General features: G+C 53.7%; 1 protein-coding gene across 10 annotated transcripts in view; it reads right to left on the minus strand.

Annotated features, from left to right (window-relative positions):
* BACE2 (beta-secretase 2) overlaps positions 1 to 19,196 on the minus strand; it is an 89,668-nt gene that overhangs the window by 52,806 nt on the left and 17,666 nt on the right. The window contains exons 1-3 of one of the 10 annotated variants that reach the window (XM_042955024.1): positions 6,794 to 6,874; positions 6,213 to 6,305; positions 4,320 to 4,379 (exon numbers count right to left, since the gene is read on the minus strand). The exons of 7 other annotated variants lie outside the window; for them this stretch is intronic. In XM_042955024.1, coding sequence (XP_042810958.1) covers positions 4,320 to 4,379; positions 6,213 to 6,269 — 117 coding nt within the window. In that variant the 5' untranslated portion in view covers positions 6,270 to 6,305; positions 6,794 to 6,874. Of the gene's footprint in view, positions 1 to 4,319; positions 4,380 to 6,212; positions 6,306 to 6,793; positions 6,875 to 19,196 lie in introns of those variants that run through there. 2 more of the 10 variants (XM_042955025.1, XM_042955031.1) reach the window with 2 other exon arrangements.

Consider the following 19,196-nt stretch of genomic DNA (forward strand, 5'->3'; position numbering starts at 1 on the left):
CCGGCTGCCAAGTCCCCGGCGCCCCGACTTCACTCCACCCCCACCATGCTGTTCCGTGGACATTCCAGACTGGGGCCGTCCCTGCCCCCCGACCCGCTGCCTGTGCCGAAGTGGACTGCCCTCCCGGGGGGACCCAGGACGTGGCGTGCCCTCCCGGGAGGACCCGGGTCACGGAGTGCCCTCCCAGGGAAGCCGCAGTGCACATCCCCCCATGTCCTCCAAGGCCTTACTCAACGGGCACCTCTCAATGTACCCTTCTGAATGGCAACTCCCTGCCTCTGCTGGGCACCCCCTTCCCTTCCTCCCTCTGCTCCCATGACGCTCATGCCCTCCTGGGGTAACAACAGCAATGGCAGGCATCTAGCAGCACCTACTATGTGCCAAGGACTCAGCACCTACTATGTGCCAGGGACTCCTTACAGTGCTGCATAGACACTAACATGTTGAACCCTCACAAGGGCCTTCTGAGGGCAGCGTTGACACCCTTATTCACAGATAGGGCAAGCAGGTGCAGAGGGGCTGACCAACCTGGTCACACACGGGTGTGTGCGTGGCAGGGCCGGGTCTGAACCCACGCCGTCTTACTCCAAACACGTTATTTTAACCCACCTACCCACTTCCTGGCTCTAGGAGCTGCCCATTTCCCCTTCACCCCATTAGCGTGTGAGCTCTCAGGCAGGGATATGTGCTATTTTGTTCGCTGCTCTGTCCCCGTGCCCGGAACGGGGCCAGACACAGAGTAGACGCTCAAATATGTGTTGAGTGAACAGCTAAATGATTCTCAAAGGTTAAAAAAAAAAAATCAAAGACACCAACTTTTCCTTTGAAAGACAATACAGATTCGGGAAAAAATAAACAAGGTACAGTTGGGGCGCCTGAACGTGCTGTGGGCAGGCTCCGCGGAGGCCCTGTTTTAGGCTGCCAGGCAGACAGCAATCCTGGCTCCCGCTTCGCCGATCGAAGTGCCCTGGCCTTCCCCTGCAGGAGGCTGTGGAAATGGCCGGGAGTAACAACCCGTCCTGGGAGCACCTGCCCTGGGGCCGTGGGCACAGCGAATGCCCTGCCCACGTTTTCCCAAACAAGAGCCAATTCTGTGACCTCAGAGGGTGCCCTTCCCAGCACTGAAGATCCCATCCATGACACTTGGCGGAATGGCGGGCAGATCTGGGGCCTGAGGCCTGACGTGACTCTAAAACGTACTGAATAAAGAGATGATAAAAATCACGCGATACGCCTTAACTTCAGGAAGTGAATTCTGCCCTTCGTCTGCATCTACTAACACGGAGTCGCTGGAAAAGGTGCAAAATCTCACTCCCCTACAGAGAGGAGATGTCAGACAGCCTGCAGTTTGAATAAAAATCATCTGGTTCCCCGTTCACGCAAGCGATGCCCAACAGCCCCGAGGCTGTCGCCAAGTCTGCGTGTACTTGGGCTGGACCGGAAAGGAGCTGCAGAGACCTCGCGTGCCTCCAGCAGTCAGGGCAGGTGCGCCCGGGGGAGGAGTTCGTGCGCAGGTCAGCCGGGAGGGCCGGATATTCCTACAGGGCAGAGCTCTCCGCTCCCACTCTCAGTGTCAGTGACTCAACACAACATGATCCTCAAAGCAGGCTTATCAGAATCTCTGTGCAGGTTTTTAAAAAGTCCCTTCACATTGGGGCACCTGGGTGGCTCAGTCAGTTAAGCGTCCGACTCCGGCTCAGGTCATGATCTCCAGGCTCCTGTGCGGACAGCTCGGAGCCTGGAGCCTGCTTCCGATTCTGTCTCCCTCTCTCTCTCTGCCCCTCCCCCACTCATGCTCGTGCTCTCTCTCTCTCTCTCTCAAAAATAAACGTAAAAAAAATTAAAAAAATAAAATAAAAATAATAAATAAATAAACGTAAAAGCAATCCCCTCAAAATCAGTTCTTTTAAGACAGGAACCCATCCCACATACGTCCAACTCAATACATTTTTCCTAATCCTATGGCTTCCCATGTCCCATTTCCATTTTGATCCTGTAGTTTACGTTTTCATGGAGGCCTCACACTCAGGATGGCTGCTGAAATCGTCGGCCGCTGATGACTGGGTCAACCTCCAGCCCGTCTGCCCTCCCGAGGCGAGCCTGAACTCCAACTCTCCTCCCAGGTTGGTTCCCCGTCCCAAGAGCAAGCTCATTAACGTCACTCAGGTGTGGGCGGACGGGGGCTTGCTCTGAATAGCAGTCCTATCCCTGGGGGAGCTCCTCGGGTTTCAGGAGCTCTGCCAGGAACTGGACCAAGATCAAACATAGATTTCTTCTAGTAAGTCGCAGTATCACATATGGCCAACGTGAAAACAGCAAAGGATGGCACCTTTACCCATCCTGGGAACGAACTGCCAAAATGCAACCTGTCAAGCACCAAGGCTTTTGTCCCAGCAGCAGACACTGGGTCCAAGCGGACACACGCTCAGCCGTGCAACACACGGGATCCCGCTTCCAGATTTAAATGGTTCCGGAGGACAAGAAGAGCTTCTCAAGTTGCTTGGAGGAAAGCAGCAGAGAAACAAAGGAGAAGGGTAAAACCCCAGGACTCCTTCATGAGGCCAATCGGGGAATTCGACACCTTTAAAAACAGAGAGTGAGGGGCGCCTGGGTGGCTCGGTCAGTGAAGCATCCGACTCTTGATTTCAGCTCAGATCATGATCTCGTGGTTCACGGGTTCGAGCCCCACCTCGGGCTGTGCGCTGACAGCGCGGACCCTGCTTGGATTCTCTCTCGGCCTCTCTCTCTGCCCCTCCCGTGCTCATGCTCTCGCGCCCTCTCAAATAAATAAAAGAAGAAAGTGTGGCAAGACCTATCAATCACCCGAAAAATAAAACAAAACAACAAAAAACAATTTCACAACAGTGAGGAATACTTCATCTGTCATTAAATCACAGACGAGAAAACTCTAGAATCCTGAACATGAGCATCCTCCCTGCCCACACTCATGGTCGGTCAGGAAAAGCGTGCCACCTTTACGAGCGCTTCCGGGTCTCCACGCACCCAGCCACCCAGCAGGAAAGGCCGGCTGCCCGGGGGCATCCCACCTCCACACCGAGTGCTTTTTCACAACAAGCGTGGTCAGAGGCACAATCGCCTAGGAGAATTTCTGGGTAGACATCCACCCCCCAACAGCCTCCGCATCTTACCAGAACTTTCACACACCCCTGCGCTTACGTCTACCCCAACAAACAAAGCCCCGTTTTGCAGAGGCAGGGGGACACGAAAGCAGAGAAAGCTGCACCAGAATACAGACTCCATTCTTTTACGCAGCCGACTCCTAACCGTCCAGGCATCTGGTACGACCCTCTCTTTCCCAGCGAGTTCAGCAGGGCTCAGCTTGCAAGAAAACTCAATTCGAGTCATGGCTCGGCAAAGCCGGCCACCTCAGTCGTTCCTGGAGCAAAGGATCTGAGGAGAGAAATCACCCCAATAAATGAGGCAGTCCAAAGTCAGGCAAGGGACGGATGTCCAGGGAAACCACCGTGGGTTTGTGTTGCAAGTAACGTCTCTGCACAGCAGCAAGCCGACACTTTTTTCTGTGCGACGATGCTGGAGACAGACGTCGTGTGTGCTGACGTCCCGCCAGAGCTCCCCTTTTGGGAGGAATCCAAGCCACAAGGGAAAAAAGGTAGTGCCACCTGCCCCGTGCCTCTGCTCTGCAACAAGCTGAACCTCCGAGGCTCAGGGTACCGGTTTCTGAGCCTCACTTCACGCATTCACACTGCCTTCTGCGGCATCCTTCATCCTGAACTTCCAAAAGCATTTTCTGCCTCCTTGGGTTCAAGTCCACACACCCATGATGGTCTAAACCCCAGGACGCTCAGCCCCATCAAGGGACGTTGAAGATGCAGATAGATTAACATTTAAAAAAAAAAAAAAAAAAGGTCCAGAACTGCAGGAATTAACAGGACAAATTTTTTGTCACTCCGTAAAAGCAATAAAAACTCCAAACACTCCCTGGAGCCACTGCCCTGTGCCTCCCAGCACGGCCAGGCATCACTGAGCTAAACTTCCGTCTCGATTACAAGCGTGTAAGCAGCACAGGCAACTACTGACCAGTGCCCCCGGAAGCTCCAGAAACATTCCTAGTTTTCCCACCACAGCCCTCCTTTCTCATCCCCCCTGCAGATACTTCCCTCCTCTGTGCTCTTGGAAACGCCGTACACGTTGTTCCTAGGAATTCTGTGTCCCCAGCCCCTGGTGCACCATTTCCACACTGGACGGCGCCCCACGGTCTTCTCCAGGGGACATCCCAGCACGGGGCACCCTGCAGGGGAGCAGGGTCTGGGTGGGATTCGCCGCTTCGGCCCCAGTACCTTGGACAGCGCCCAGGGCATCTTGGCCGCTGGAAAGCCGTGAACAAGTTGCTGCATATTCTGGGCAAAAGAAACTTGTTTATTCATTTATAAGACAAGTCTGTATTGCACACCCACCAATAATACACAAAATATCAAGAAGGCAAAAGATCTGAGACCGTCTATTCTAGAAGATGAGAGAGAAGACAGACGTAGGAGACTCCTACTACCCCTAAAGCAAACACTTTCCCCTTTGGCGTGTACTTCTTCAACGATATTCTCCAAGCCCAGCAGCCCCAGCTAAACCTGCGCGATGCCATTCTACAAAATAATCCTGAAGCAAGGACACCATTCGGCACACTGGTGGGTGAGGACTGGACAGGTTTCGAAATGTGAACGGCCAGTGTCTTCACGACAATGTGCTTCTGAGCCACTTTGCTGAGCGGTGACAGAGCCCCGGATCCAGGGGGCCCCACCTCTCACAAGCCTGCATCTGGGCAGGACTCCACCTCGCTGCCTGTGCCTCGCTGCTCCCTGGTGCAGACTCTCAGTGAGCCAGCAATACCTGCTTGTGCCAATCACACATGCAACTCTCTGCAGGAGGCGGGAAGACTGAGGTCAGTCCTCGGTGCCACCACCACAAACTCCAGGACATCCCAAGGGACCTCTGGCCAAGGACTGGTTCCAGAGCAGTTTGAATCTAACGGGTTCTTCAGGACATTCCCTTTAGGAGTGTCCTTGGGGACAGTCAGGACTTTATCCTCACACCATGGACTGCCTAGACAAAGCTCACTCATTTTTAAAATGGCACCTGCTGTGGGGTTTTATTTTCCTCATTGTGTGTTGGTGCGACGACAACAGGAGTCCGGGCTGTCTGGGTCTTTACTGGCCTTCCTTTTCTCCAAGTAGCTTTTCTTTCAAAGAGCTTGAAAGTTGCTTGAGGGCAAAACAGATTTTCCTGCCTCCTTTTGTCATTCCCCACAATGACTACCTCAGGCATCTGCTAATCAGCTGACCTGTAGGGGTAAGAACACACCTGGGAGAAGGTGCACCTGCCAAGAAGCTGGAGGGAGATGGAGATCAAACTCCTGATATGTGTGCGCAAAGTATCTAGGTTTTCTAGAAATGGCTAGGGTGGGCTCACTTCATGTCCCAGGTGCTCTACAAAATAACCACACGTTTACCTCTTAAATATCCAAGGATAACCAATGTTAGAATCAAGATGATGGGGGCACCTGGGTGGCTCAGTCGGTTCAGCATCTGACTTCGGCTCAGGTCATAGATATCACGGTTCATGGGTTCGAGCCCCGCGACGGGCTCTGGGCTGACAGCTCGGGGCCTGGAGCCTGCTTCGGATTCTGTGTCTCCCTCTCTCTCTGCCCCTCCCCTGCTCGCACTCTCTCTCAAAAATAAATAAACATTAAAACATTTTTAAAGGAATTAAGACAACAGCAGAGGTTCTGGTGCCCACCCATGTGCCCTGGTATTTACTGGAGCTTCCAGTACATTCTCTAGCTGCAGCAGCAAAGACCCTTCAAGCATCCAGGGCGACATGAAGTGCCAGGAAGTGAACACAGCATCGGATGGCCTGAGACCTCCACCTGCCGGCTCCTCACCTGGACAGCTGGACAGCGCGCTCTGCCGCCTCCCAGAAGTCCGGGCTGCCCCAGACCCAGCTGTTCCCTGCAGTCACGGGCTCCTCCCTGCCTCACTGCCTTGCCCCCACCAGTGTCTCAGGGCAGGGAGAAACGCGAGAAGGGTGACTCCGGCAAACCTTGCCTTATGTGCCCCAGAGACCAAATATGCTTAAACTCAGAGACCCTGAACGGAACGAAAGCCAAGTGTGGTCAGGAAAGCGAAGAGCCCTCCAAGACGATGACCCACCTGACCGTTCTACCACCCGCCGAAACCTACATCCAGACTGTGCGTGTCTCCCACTGTCTGTCCCTCCTTAATCTTCTGCTGATGCATGGGGCAATCACCTTGCAGAAAGTCATTTGCTCGTCACTGCAGGAGGGCAAAACATCGCGTTAAAGGAAAGAACTGGGTGACGCGTCCAGTTAGCGATTAGCAGCTGGAGATCTCTCAGATATCACTGTCTCTTTTTCAGCAGGTTAATAGATAGGAAAATGAGCAGATCGTTTAAATAATGGCTCATTGAACACAACGATCCCCAATTACATTAGCCGCCCATCTGCTGAAGTCGGCCGGCAAGCAGAACCCGCAAGCAGCGGCATTTTCCGGCCCAGCTACGCGGGCTGTTTGCCCACAGTTATTACGCGTGATTATAGGCGCTGATCTTGTTAACCAGGTTCTTTCTCCGCTTCGGTTCTGGAGATGAATCTCATTTACTTAAACACATCTTGTTGAAGAAAGCAAAAATAATTGCCACGCGCCATTTCTCCACAATCTAAAATTAAGGTTGTTTTATAAAGAACGGGGTGGGGGGGGGGAATCACTTTCAAAGGGCTCCACTTAACACAAACAGATGTTACCGAACTCAGCTAAGAGGAGCTTGATTATACGATTTATTCAGGCTCCGCGCTCACGCACGCTTGGGCTTTCACTGCTGCAACGAGGCTCCTACTAGAAAAACACACGTCAAGGGCCACATGGATTCCTCAGCTCCTTTTGGAGGAAAAAAGAAACAAAAAAAAAAACAGCAGTGAAGGTTTTCCACAGGGTGCTCAGGGCTTGGCAGGTTAATTCCGGCCGTACAGGTGGAGGTTAGGAGCGCGGGATCTGGGGTGCGGGAGGGTTGATGCGGGGGTCCCTGTCTTAAGAACCGGAGTGAACCCCAGATCAGACACGGCTGATCTCCTTCCGGACACAGGAGTTGTGGCTCCCTCTGCAGTGAAAACCCATCCCCGGGGTGGTTTTACCGCAGGGAGGGAGGGTCCCTGAGTTTTGAAACTTTCCAGACACAACCCCCGCCCCGGTAACAAGACTGGAGAGGCGAAGGGTGGGGGAGATTTCATCACACATCCAGAGCCCGGGCCCTTAATGGTGTCCATTCATAGGCTGCTGGCTTCAGGTTCATTTTCCGCCAATGGTCCCAGGATACGGTCCCAGGATACGCTCTGCACCTTCTCTAAAGCAGAGCAGCATGACAATACAGTGGCTTCAGGGTCTGTGACGCCTGGATTGGGGCGCCGGCTTAGCCTCCTACTGGCTGGCTGTGGGAGCTCAGGTAAATGACACACCCTCTCCGGGCGTTGGCGTCCTCATCCACCCGTGAAGCGGAAGGCTAAAGGCTGCTGTTCTGAGGGGCACCTGAGATCGTTCATGTGTGGTGCGCCCAGAATTGTGCCCTGCTCACCGGGATGTTTTAACTTCTCAAAGGGGTTGGAGCGACTCTGTCCGCCCTCGTCTGCGGGCTGACTTGCATCACGGTGTATCAGCGCCAGAACTGGCACGGGGTCCCCAGCAGCCCTCCCCGGGGGGGGGCACTGCGGCCACTCCCCTGTAGCAGGCGGTGCCCACGTGAACGTGGCCATGTGCCGAAACACCGGGTGGTGGCCCGGGCGCCAGGAGCACCCACACTCGGCTCAGACTCTAAACCCCAGGGCCAGCGAGGCCGCTTCACTCCACCAGTCCTTCTTCCACACTCGGTCCCCTGGGGGACTGGGACCCTCCACCTCCTTTCCTCTTCCCTCTGCCTCCATTTCCACGAGTCTCTGTGTCCCGTATGTTCCATGCGCCGGACCTTTCCTCAAGCTGTTCCGCTTCCTCTGCCTCCTTGGGTCACTCCAGCGGCTTGGATGCACTAGCCCTGAGCACAGAGCTCAATAAAGGTTTGCTGAGTCAATGAATGAGTGGTGCCGTCTGTACTCAGAGCTGGAGCCAGTTAATTTCCGCCCACCGGATGGGTTTTCCTAGGGTCTGATGCCCTCAGGGCTTCGGGGGTTCCACTGGGCTCCTGGTTTCTCTCCCACGGCGCCTCTAGTGGCCGTCCTTACCCTCTGGGGCCACCGCGGAGTGGAACTCACAGTTGGGTGATGGGTGACGGGGGAGGGGGGACTGTGGCAGGACCCGCCGGGCCCGCGCCCCACCCTCAGCAGCCTGACCGCCCTTCGCACCTCAAGGCTAACCAGCAAAGGTGATGTTAGTGAACAAGATCCTGGTGAACAGCCTGCACAGCTCTGAAGCTCTGAGTTCTTGCACACGCTTCTCCCAGCCAGCCCCCGGGAGCGCAGGAGGGCGGCAGAGAGATGGGCTTTCCCCGCTGATGGGAAGTCCACGTGACCTGGCCCCGCCCCCACAAGGCAAAAGAACCCTCTAAGCACCTAGGGTCTCAAATACCCTTTTGTCCCCCGTGGAAGACGCAATGGCGGTAGAGCGTGCGGGCGCTGCCCGGATTCCCCACTGCCCGGCTGCGAGAGGTCACCTGGCCTCTTCCCCCAAGGTCACGCCCTTCCTGGGGACAGCCACAGATAATGACGAGTGACACTGGATAACAAAGGCCTGGCCACGTCCGCCCAACTCGGGAGGGCTCTGCAGGGCCCTCCTAGTGCCTGAGTGCCCCAGGGCGGGGCAGTTGAGGCCACCTTTGGGCTTCATCGGACCCTCTGCCCACTCCTGCTTCCTCGGCCCCTCGTGGATCCTAAGAGCACTACCATGAACGCCCCGCAGCTACACTCTGCTCAGAGCCTGCTCCTCGGAGCCCAGCCCACACCGGCCCTCTCGGCTGGACACGTGCTCCAGGAGCACTTCTCCAAGGGCTTCCCTCTGAACAGAACCTCAGTAGGTACCTAAGCCTGGTTCGTAAATGGGGAGTCTCCAAAGCAGAGGCCTGGGCCTGTCTCCCAAAGCAGACAGAGCCAGATGCCTCCCCAAGCGTCAAAGGCCAGGGACAGAGGCCCCCGCAGTGAAGCGGTGAGATCTGGTCTCCACTTGGCCACTAGCTGGCTGTACAGTCACTTTTAAGTTCTATGCAGTTAAGTAATCGCTACACCCGACGTGGGGCTCCAATTCACGAGCCTGAGATCAAGAGTCGGAAGCAATTCCAGCTGAACCAGCCAGGCGCCCCGGGGACAGTCCACTTTGGCCCTGAGTTTGCTCATCTGTAAAACGGGAGGGAATAGTTTCAGCCTTCGAAATCTGTGCGCCTAAGTCTAGCTGTTGCCCACAGAATTCAGACAAGGAAGGACATTTGGAGCCTGGGTCTCCCCCTGCACACTGGGTGTGCCCCTGTACACCCCACAAGGCTGGGCTTCCTCCGGGCAGAGTTGGCCTAAGGCTCAGCCCCCGGCAGCCCGGACAGGGCATCAGCCTCCCGGGTCCAAGGACAGTTTTCATTGTGAGTAGCAACGGCCTCAGAGCGCACTTGGAAAGAGGCAACAGAACCCTCTAAACCCACCTCCAAGCCCTGAGGAAGCTGTGTCTGTGGGTTTCCGGCTCTTGCTCTCAGCCTCACCTACGAACGTGGTGTTCTAGGCCTCCGCCTGTGCTTTAGGCGGCAGAGACTGGAGACAACATCGACACGCCAAGTCCTGGGAGTGGTCAGGCACGCAGGGCTGCCCTGACCGGTGACCAGCAGCGCCAGGGCCAGGATCAGGAGCCCATGTGTCACTGGGCTCACCGTAGCCGGTGTCAAGCCCGAAGAAGGGTGGGCTGTTGGCTACATCTTCAAGAATCAAAACAGTCCGGGAGTCTGGTTCTCTGCCCCTTGGACACAGAAGTCAAGCACAGACTCCTGAGGGCACTGCCATAAGCAGCCTCACATCGACCAAGCTTCTGGAAGAGCAGTTGGAAGCCACAACGCTTGCTTGTTTGCAAAGGGATATTCCGTGACAGGTGGCCTGGATGATTCCATTTGCTTGCCCGGCCCCTCCCTCTTGTAGGTAAACTGGGGAGGGGGCTGGGGAGGTGGAGGCCTCTCTTCTATGGAGATGTCACAGCCCTGGACACCTCCCAGGCTGGAGTCTCCCTTGGCCTCTGGGCTTATGTAAGCTACCTGTAGTCAGGATGCAATTACACTGACAGAGGAAGGCGGATATTTAAGCAGTCATGTGTCAGAGTTACAAGGCTAGACCTTGTTTACTGAGGCCAATGATAATAATGATTCTCTTTGTCATGGAGAAGAAAATTCATGCTAAATGGCGCTTTTTAAAGAAAGCACTATTAAAAAGTTCAAAAGCAGTGGCTGCTTCAGTGACTTTGGCTCAGGTTATGACCTCACTGTTCGTGGGTTCACGCCGCGCATCAGGCTCTGTGCCGACAGCTCAGAGCTGGAGCCTGCTTCAGATTCTGTGTCTCCCTCTCTCTCTGCTCCCTTCCCCACTCACTCTCTCTCTCAAAAATACACATTAAAAAAATTTTTTTTAAAGAAAATCATTAAACAAAATAAATAAAAAGCTCAAAAGCAGGTATGTCCCATATTCGGGTGACTGTGGAGGGAGGGAAACTTCTACTTCCAGAAGGCAAGATAGCCTCTTCCTTCCCAAAGAGACAACTAACCGCTCAGTCCCCAAAATCCGTTATAGGTTTCCAGGGATCTTAGGAGACATCGTTTTAGCTTAAAATCAGCCCTTTCTGCACATTTTCTGAAGGAGTTTAAGCAGACTCTCATCAAAGGTATGACGTCTTAACTCTCAAGATATTTCCGGAGTTTCACTAAATGCTCCCTTGTGCTCAAGAGTTGGTAACCGCAATTGAGAAGCCATTTCAGATCTAAACTTTCCGAAAAGAGACACGGGATTAACTTCACCCAGGTCCCCACGTTCAAGTACTGCCAGTTTTTACTCAACGTTAGGAAGAAAGACAAAGCGTTTACACTTTTACTGCAGCAACGGGCAAGACCGTCAAGTTACCGTTATTATAAAACGGCTACTTTTGGCCATTATTCTAGACAGTAAGAGTCATGTTCTTAATCGTGGTGAAATACACATAACGTTTGCCCTCTTAACCATTCTGGAGTCTGCAGGTCAGCGCTGTTACGTCCATTCCCACCGTTGTAACAGCCACCCCCCGCCGTCCACCTCCAGAACTTACTCATCTTCCCCAAATTGAAACTCTGTCCGCTGGAAACACTAACGCCTCATTCCCTCCTCCAGCCCCCACCACCCTACCTGCCGACGCTGGGACTCTGACTCTCTAGTGGGATCCCACAGTTTTTCTCTGTGTCTGTCAGGTTTCGCTCAGCATCATGTCCCCGAGGTTCATCCATGCTGTAACCGGTGTGAGAATGTCCAGAATGCCCTTCCTTTTCAGGGCCGAATAATAATCCACCGTATGGATATATCACATTGTGGTTATCACTCGTCCGCCAACAGACACCCACGCTGCTTGCACCTGTTGGTTATGGCGCTAAGGCTGCTGAGAACACGGGTGTGCAAATATCTCTTCGAAATTCTGTTTCAAGTCTTTGGGGAAGATTATTTTTTCCGATAAATATTTAGTGAGCAGCTACCATGTGCCCGGGGCCACGGTGACAAAGAAGATTGGGTATTGGTTGAGTGTCCCACTTTAGTTCAGGTCACTGTCTCATGGTTCGTGAGTTCGAGCCCCGCATCGGGCTCTGTGCTGACAGCTCGGAGCCTGGAGCCTGCTTCCGATTCTGTGTCTCCCTCTCTCTCTCTGCCCCTCCCCCACTCATGCTCTGTCTCCCTCACTCTCAAAAATAAACAAACATTAAAAAAAATTGTCTTTTAAAAACAGCTTTCTCTTTTATGATGGCCTTCAGTCTCTGCTGAATCAACTGTAGGACGGGAAATGAATGAAGCACACACAATCAGAGATTAATTACTTGAGGTTTGTCCAATGAATTAAAAGTTTAATGTCTAAGTCCTTTCCCCTGCTACACAACACACTTAAGAAAAATAACTCCCTCTGTTTTATGATGCTGTTTGTCAAAGGTACTGTAGTCAATGTTAAGTGTGTGAAACACAAAAGAATGAGACTAGGGACGTGAAATGCCGACTACACAACCTGTTACTGTACTGTGAATAAACAGCGCTGAACTCGAGTTAAAACTCACCGGCCATGGGAATGCAAGCTGGTGCAGCCACTCTGGGAAACAGTACGGAGGTTCCTCAAAAAACTAAAAATAGAACTACCCTACGACCCAGCAATTGCACGACTAGGCATTTATCCACAGGATACAGGTGTGCTGTTTCGAAGGGATACATGCACCCCCCGTGTTTATAGCAGCACTATCGACAATAGCCAAAGGATGGAAAGAGCCCAAATGTCCATCGATGGGTGAATGGATAAAGAAGATGTGGTATATATATTCAATAGAGTATTACTCGGCAATCCAAAAGAATAAAATCTTGCCATTTGCAACTACGTGGATGGAACTGGAGGGTATTATGCTAAGCGAAATTAGAGAAAGACAAAAATCATATGACTTCACTCATATGAGGACTTTAAGAGACAAAACAGATGAACATAAGGGAAGGGAAACAAAAATAATACGAAAACAGGGAGGGAGACAAAACAGAAGAGACTCCTAAATATGGAGAACAAACGGAGGGTTACTAGAGGGGTTGTGGGAGGGGGGATAGGCTAGATGGGGGAGGGGCACTAAGGAATCTACTCCTGAAATCATTGTTGCACTAGATGCTAACTAACTTGGATGTAAATTTTTAAAAAATAAAAAAAATAAAATTGAAACAAAAAGCAATAAATATAAAGATCCAAAAAAAACACAAAAAACCCTCACTGGCCAAACGGACTTGCCAGGTTAGCCTCACACAGTTTTATGAAAATACACGTTCAATACGATCATGGAAGTGCTTTGGAAGCAGACAGTGTGACTTAAACCCTAAGCGTCGCAAAGGCACGAAAGCCATCTAGCGACACTGATGCTTCTACGTGATGAGGGGCTGGGTAAGAATCCTCGTACTCAGCTTACCGTGGAACGGGACCGAGCCTCTGCAACGACACCTTCTCAAAATCGAAAGCATTAAGTCCGTTTTGCACCATGTCTTTGCACTGCTGTCTGATGGGCCCAAACCGGGAAGGTGTCACCCAGAAAGGCCATTGTTTTGGGTTTGCTGGCCTTTGCTAATTTCAGGCCAGCCATTTAAGAAACAGGCTACTTCTATGTGATTTGTAAAAGGCTTTGATGGTCTTTTCTTGTGAAACCCACGAGGGGAAAAAAGTGTTTTAATAGGCATATGGCGATCAAAGAGATCATTCTCCGCTAAAAAGATTTTTTAAAGCCCTTCCAAGTAAATTCCTCTCAGGAAAGACATTAAATCTCCATTGATCTCCACATTTTTACGGTGTCCAGATATTTTGAAAGAATGCTAACCCAAAAGAGAAGTGACAGATGCCTCCCTCTTTTGTCTCCACGCCAGTGAAATACAGATATTTCCCTAATTAGGGTACAGAACAGCCGCACACAAATCTTCCAGAACATTCTAGAGGCAGGAAAAACTAAGACTTGGCTAAAAAAGAATGCAACATACTAACCTCGGCAAGATCTCCGACATATGTGTGAGAGAACCCTTCTGTATGACATCTAAATGCCCTTGATGCAGCAAAGGTAGAGACAGATCCCACCCACCCCTCCCAACTCCCACCCACCCCTCCCAACAGCCACCACCACCCACTCAGGATGGCACAGCACTGATGCCCCAGACTCTCTTCCACATCGTCAGCACATCCCCCCAGGATCGCTCCCACCTGCTTACAAACTGGCTGTTCCATTTCCCATCTGGACAAACGCAACAACCCACAACTGTCTTCGCCTGAGAGCTTCCTACAACCGTGGCCCCTGTGCACCTGTAGGGAAACCCCTTGCAAGAGGTGACTGTGCTTGGGGCGCCTGGGGGGCTCAGTGGGGTAAGCGTAGGACTCTTGGTTTTGGCTCAGGTCACGATCTCAGGGTTCGTGGGTTCAAGCCCCACGTGGGGCTCTGTGCTGATGGCGCGGAGCCTGCTTGGGATTCTCTCTCTCTGTTCCTCCCCTCCTCTCTGTCTCTCTCAAAAATAAATAAACTTAAAACATTTCAAAGAAAGAGGTAACTGTACTTATTCACGGCTTCAAAGCCCTCTGCTTCCTTCTCTCTTGAACCACTGGGGACAGCTCTTACCCACATCACACGCCAAGACCAACCACTAGACCTCCCGCCCCTTGGCCATCAGGGCATTTGGACCTTTCCTGAGTCCCCACCTTCCCCCCACCCCCCGACACGACCACTTTCCTCTTCCCCTCCCATCCCCCTACTGCTCCTCCTCGGGCCCCCAGACTATTCCTCCTCACCTCCCCAGCCTCCAAGTTCTGGGGTGTCTCAGGGCCCGTCCTCGGACCTCACCTCTGCATCCAGGCTCACGCCGCGGGAGACCACGTCTAATCTCACGGCTTCACAAGGCTGCTCTCACGGTGACACTCTTGTGGAACCCCACGTGCATATTCAGCTGCCACTGAAGGGATCTCAATTTAGCATTTCCAAGACTAATCTCCTAATTTTACCTTCTTGACCACGTAGCTGCCAGCCACCTCTCCTCTTACTGACACACCGGCGTGCTCCACATGGGGCCTCCTGGGGGCACCTCCAACACGCAAGCACACATCCTCCTCAGGGCCTTTGTCCTGGCTGTTCCCTCCGCCTGGAACACCCTTCCCCACATACCTCACTCTCTCGGTCTTCAGGCCTCTGCTCCAGGGCTGCCTCATTGAAGACCCCTCCCCTGACCACCCCGCAGCACCCAAGAACACCCCCCCACGCCCAGCATGCCTTTGTCTGCGTTTCAATCCACCTTCCAAGTAGCAGCGTATTTACTGGATCGGTCTCTTCTCCCTAAATGTAACACCAGATGTACTGTGGCTGTGGCTCACTGCTGTACCCTCCGTGCCGGGGGGGGGGGGGGGGGGGGGCGCGCACCTCCCGGGGGGGGGGGGGTCACATGACCATTGACATGTGTCGATGCGCATCAAATATCTGCTGAGTGTGCTTTGTGACAAGTGAGTTAGAGTAACTGCCTTACCAGTTAACCAAACTCGGACACCAGGCTGCATTTTATTGAGAAACATAAAAACAGAAGAACTGAATCTAAGGGGTCATCGTTTTGTCCACTGGAATCATCCCAGGAACCACTGTATATAATCTCCAACCCAGAGAACAGAACTTGGAATCCATACCATTCTTTGAATGCTTATTTATTTTTAGGAGACAGTGCACGAGTGGGGTGGGGGGCAGAGAGAGAGGGAGACACAGGATCCGAAGTGGGCTCCGGGCTCCGAGCCGTCAGCCCGAAGCCCGACGCGGGGCTCGAACCCACGGACCGCGAGATCACGACCTGAGCCGAAGTCGGACGCTTAACCAACTGGGCCCCCCCAGGCGCCCCTGAAGTGTTCCTTCTCTTTAATACAGGAAGGATGCAGAGGACACTCATCATCATGGGCCCTGAGTGACGTACCAAATGGCTGCATCACTCTACGGCACGCCGGAACCTAACGTAACACTGTGTTAACTATACTTCAGTAAAGAGCACCTGACTCTCGACTACGATCCGCGTCCACCGCACATCCGTGCCACGATACACACAACACTGGATGACAGTCCCCCCGCCCACTTATCACAAACGCCTGCGCAAACAATTCACAGTCAAAGTCGTCTTACGTGATTTCACTATTCCTTACGACATTAAAAACCACATGAAAGCCAACATCAGCCCAAGACCGGATTTGTGCCTGATAAAGACCCGCACACTCCCAAGCACGCTGTCCTGTGCGGAGCACGGAACTGTCAGCATCCCCCGCAGGTTTTAAAACAATCAACTTTTAGGGGCGCCTGGGTGGCTCAGCCGGTTAAGGGTCGGACTCTGGGTTTCAGCTCATGGCGTGAGGTCACGGTGTCGTGGGTTCGAGTCCCGCGTCGGGCTCCGGGCTGACAGTGTGGGGCCTGCTTGGGACTCTCTCCCTCTCTCTCTGCCCCTTTTCCCTGCTCACGCTCTCTCCCTCAAAAATGAAGAAATAAACTTAAAAAAAACCAAACAATCAACTTTTGGCGTTAATCACTAACAACAGGCCTAAAGGATGCCGGGAGAATATGGATTACATGCTTGCGATTGCAGAAACTGACACACTGTTTCTCCTCCGCTGTCAGAATGGCTAGGCCTCAGAGACGAGTGTGAACACACACTTGGGAAAAGCATGCCACCTCCCGATCTCCTGCTCTGATTTACACGGGAGCCCGCGGCCGTGGCCCACAGCTCCTACCCGGCACCCAGGCACACCTCGCAGCTCCCGCACAAAGTGGACGTTCGCACCGGCCGTTCTGTCTTAAATCTCCTCTCCCCGGAGGATGCCTCTGCCAGGTTTGAGATCAATGAGCTGCGAGACAGGCGAGACGGTAAGAGTCCAAGCTGAAAGCCTCATACGCTTAAGTGCCAGGCCTCGTACAAAACATTCCAGTCCTTCTGGTTTCAACTGCTCAGAAAGGCAGGTGGCTGGCTGGCCCCGGCCCCCGGGTCACTGGCCATAAAAGAAGCCATAATTTTCTGATGCACCTGAATGTCACAATTTCTCCCAAGTGGATGTGTCTTGATTCGCGAAAAATAAATAAGCTTAACTCTATTAAATGTGCTTCTCCTGGGCGCCAGGGGCGGCTCAGTCATTAGCATCTGACTTTGGCTCAGGTTGTAATCTCAGTTTGTGAGTTCGAGCCCGCATGGGTGAGCCCTTGCCCCACGAGTGGTGAGCTTGTGCCCTGGGTGAGACCAAATATCTCCTTCCCTCTCTCTCTGCCCATCGGGGGATTCTTCCTCTCTCTCTCTCTCTCTGACCCTCACTCACCTGCACCCTCCTCTCTCTCAAAAAATGTTTCTCTTAAATCTGCCATTAGTGCGGTAAGAACACAGTCGTTTGACCTGCAGCGTGCTATCTTAGCATTCACTGATTGAAGAATAAAAGACTTAATAAGAGCTGGGGTTTTTTATTTGTTATTTTGAGGGAGAAAGAGAGAACACCAGCAGGGGAGGAGCAGAGAAAAGGAGACAAAGAATCCCAGGCTGGCTCTGCACCATCAGCACAGAGCCCCATGTGGGGCTCGAACTCTCGAACCACAAGATCATGACCTGAGCCAAGAATGAGAGTCGATGTTTAACCGATGGAACCACCAGGTGCCCCAGACCTGTTTTTTATGGTCCAGAAAATAAAGCCTGATGGGATATCACAGCAAAAGAACATTTCTATCAGGGAAGGCCCGCCCCCCGTCCTCCTTCCTTGCCCGGTGACCAAGGGCAGTGTGGGAAAAGCGGGGAGACCTCCGGACGGCCACGTGCGCTAGGACCCCATCCTGCGCTGGGACGGAGGCAGGGCGCGTCAGTTGGCTCAGACTAGTGTCTTAACAGAAGTTCATCTCCTCATAGCTCTGGAGGCTGGAAGTCCAAGGTCAAGGAGTCAGCGGGACCGGTTTCCTCTGCGGCCTCCTCTCTCCTGGGTGCGTGGATGGCCACCTTCCTGCTGCCTCTCCAGGTGGCTGGTCCTCTGTGCCCGTGCACCCTGCCACCGGCGCCCTCACCTCTCAGAAGATCAAGGGGCAAAGAACTAGGGCCTGACAGCCTCTTTTATGCAGGCACCTCTCAAAGGCCCTACCTCCAAATACAGTCACATTCGGAGGTACTGGGTTTAGGGGGGGCACGCAGGGGAGACACAGAATGCAGCCCTAACAGAGGCCAGGCCCACACAGCGCTGGGACAACGGCCCGAAGATCACACGGTTTCAGTCCAAGTCCCCATGCGCAAGCATGCACAGACATCCAAACCCAGAGTAAGACGGGAAGGACAGATGGGATGACCCTTGTCTTCTCTGCTTCCCGGAGCTTCTGCAGCTCAGGACACTTGCCAGAGACCAACTGAGGCACGCGGTGCCTGATTTTAAAGTTCCAAAGATTTGCCTTTTGTTGTTCCTTTTTTTTTTTTTTTTGAAGTAGGCTCCACGACCAAAGTGGGGTTTGAACTCACAACCCTGAGATCGAGGGTTGCACACTCTACCGACTGAGCCAGCCAGGCGCCCCTCGAGTTCCAAAGATTTGGACAGACTCACGCAGTAAGCAAAGTGCTTCGCGTGTCCCCCTCACCAGCTGCAGGAAGCTGAGCACACAGAGCAGGAGAGGGGATTCTACTCAGGGTTCACAAGAGGAGGCTGTCTGCAGGGGTGTGGGGGGTAGGGAGAGACTGTCCACAGGGGTATGGAGGGGGGAGGGGCCGTCCACAGGGTATCAAGATGGGAGGGGCTGTCTGCAGGGATGTGGGGGGTTGTCCACAGGGGGAGGGGAGGCTGTCAGCAGAAGTGGCTGGGGAGGGCTATCTGCTGGGGTGTAGGGGGTAGGGAGGGGTTGTCCACAGGAGTGGGGAGGTGGGAGGGGCTGTCTGCAGGGATGTGGGGGGGGGTGTGCGCAGGGGGTGGGGGCTGTCTGTAGGAGTGGGGGGGAGGGGCTGTCTGCTGGGGTGTGGGGGGGTAGGGAGGGGCTGTCTGCAGGGGTATGGAGGGGGGAGGGGCTGCCCACAGGGGTGTGGAGGTGGGAAGGGCTGTCTGCAGGGATGTGGGGGGGTGTCCGCAGGGGTGGAGGGGTGCTGTCTGCAGGGGTGGTGGGGGAGAGGCTGTCTGCTGGGATGTGGAGGGGGGAGGGGGGGTGGGGGGGAGGGGCTGTCGGCAGGGGTGTGGGAAGGGGTAGGATCACAGAGCCAGGTGTCCAGGGGCCTGCGGCCCAGGGAGGAGGGGCAGGGTGGGCCGGGTCCTGGAAGAGGTCAGGGCTCGACAGTCGCCGTGCTGGAGGGAAGCCCAGCCACCCTGAACCCGGAGGGGAGAGGGGGTGGGATTTCCACACCAGCTTCTCTCACCCCTCATCCCAAGCCAAGGGAAAAGGGAGCCTGAGCGGTGCAATTCATAGAAGCTGGCCCCCAGACCGCGTCCCAGGAAAACCAGCTCCTCCTTGGGGCCCCC

Source organism: Panthera leo, chromosome C2 (assembly GCF_018350215.1).
Source record: "Panthera leo isolate Ple1 chromosome C2, P.leo_Ple1_pat1.1, whole genome shotgun sequence".
Taxonomy (NCBI): domain Eukaryota; kingdom Metazoa; phylum Chordata; class Mammalia; order Carnivora; family Felidae; genus Panthera; species Panthera leo.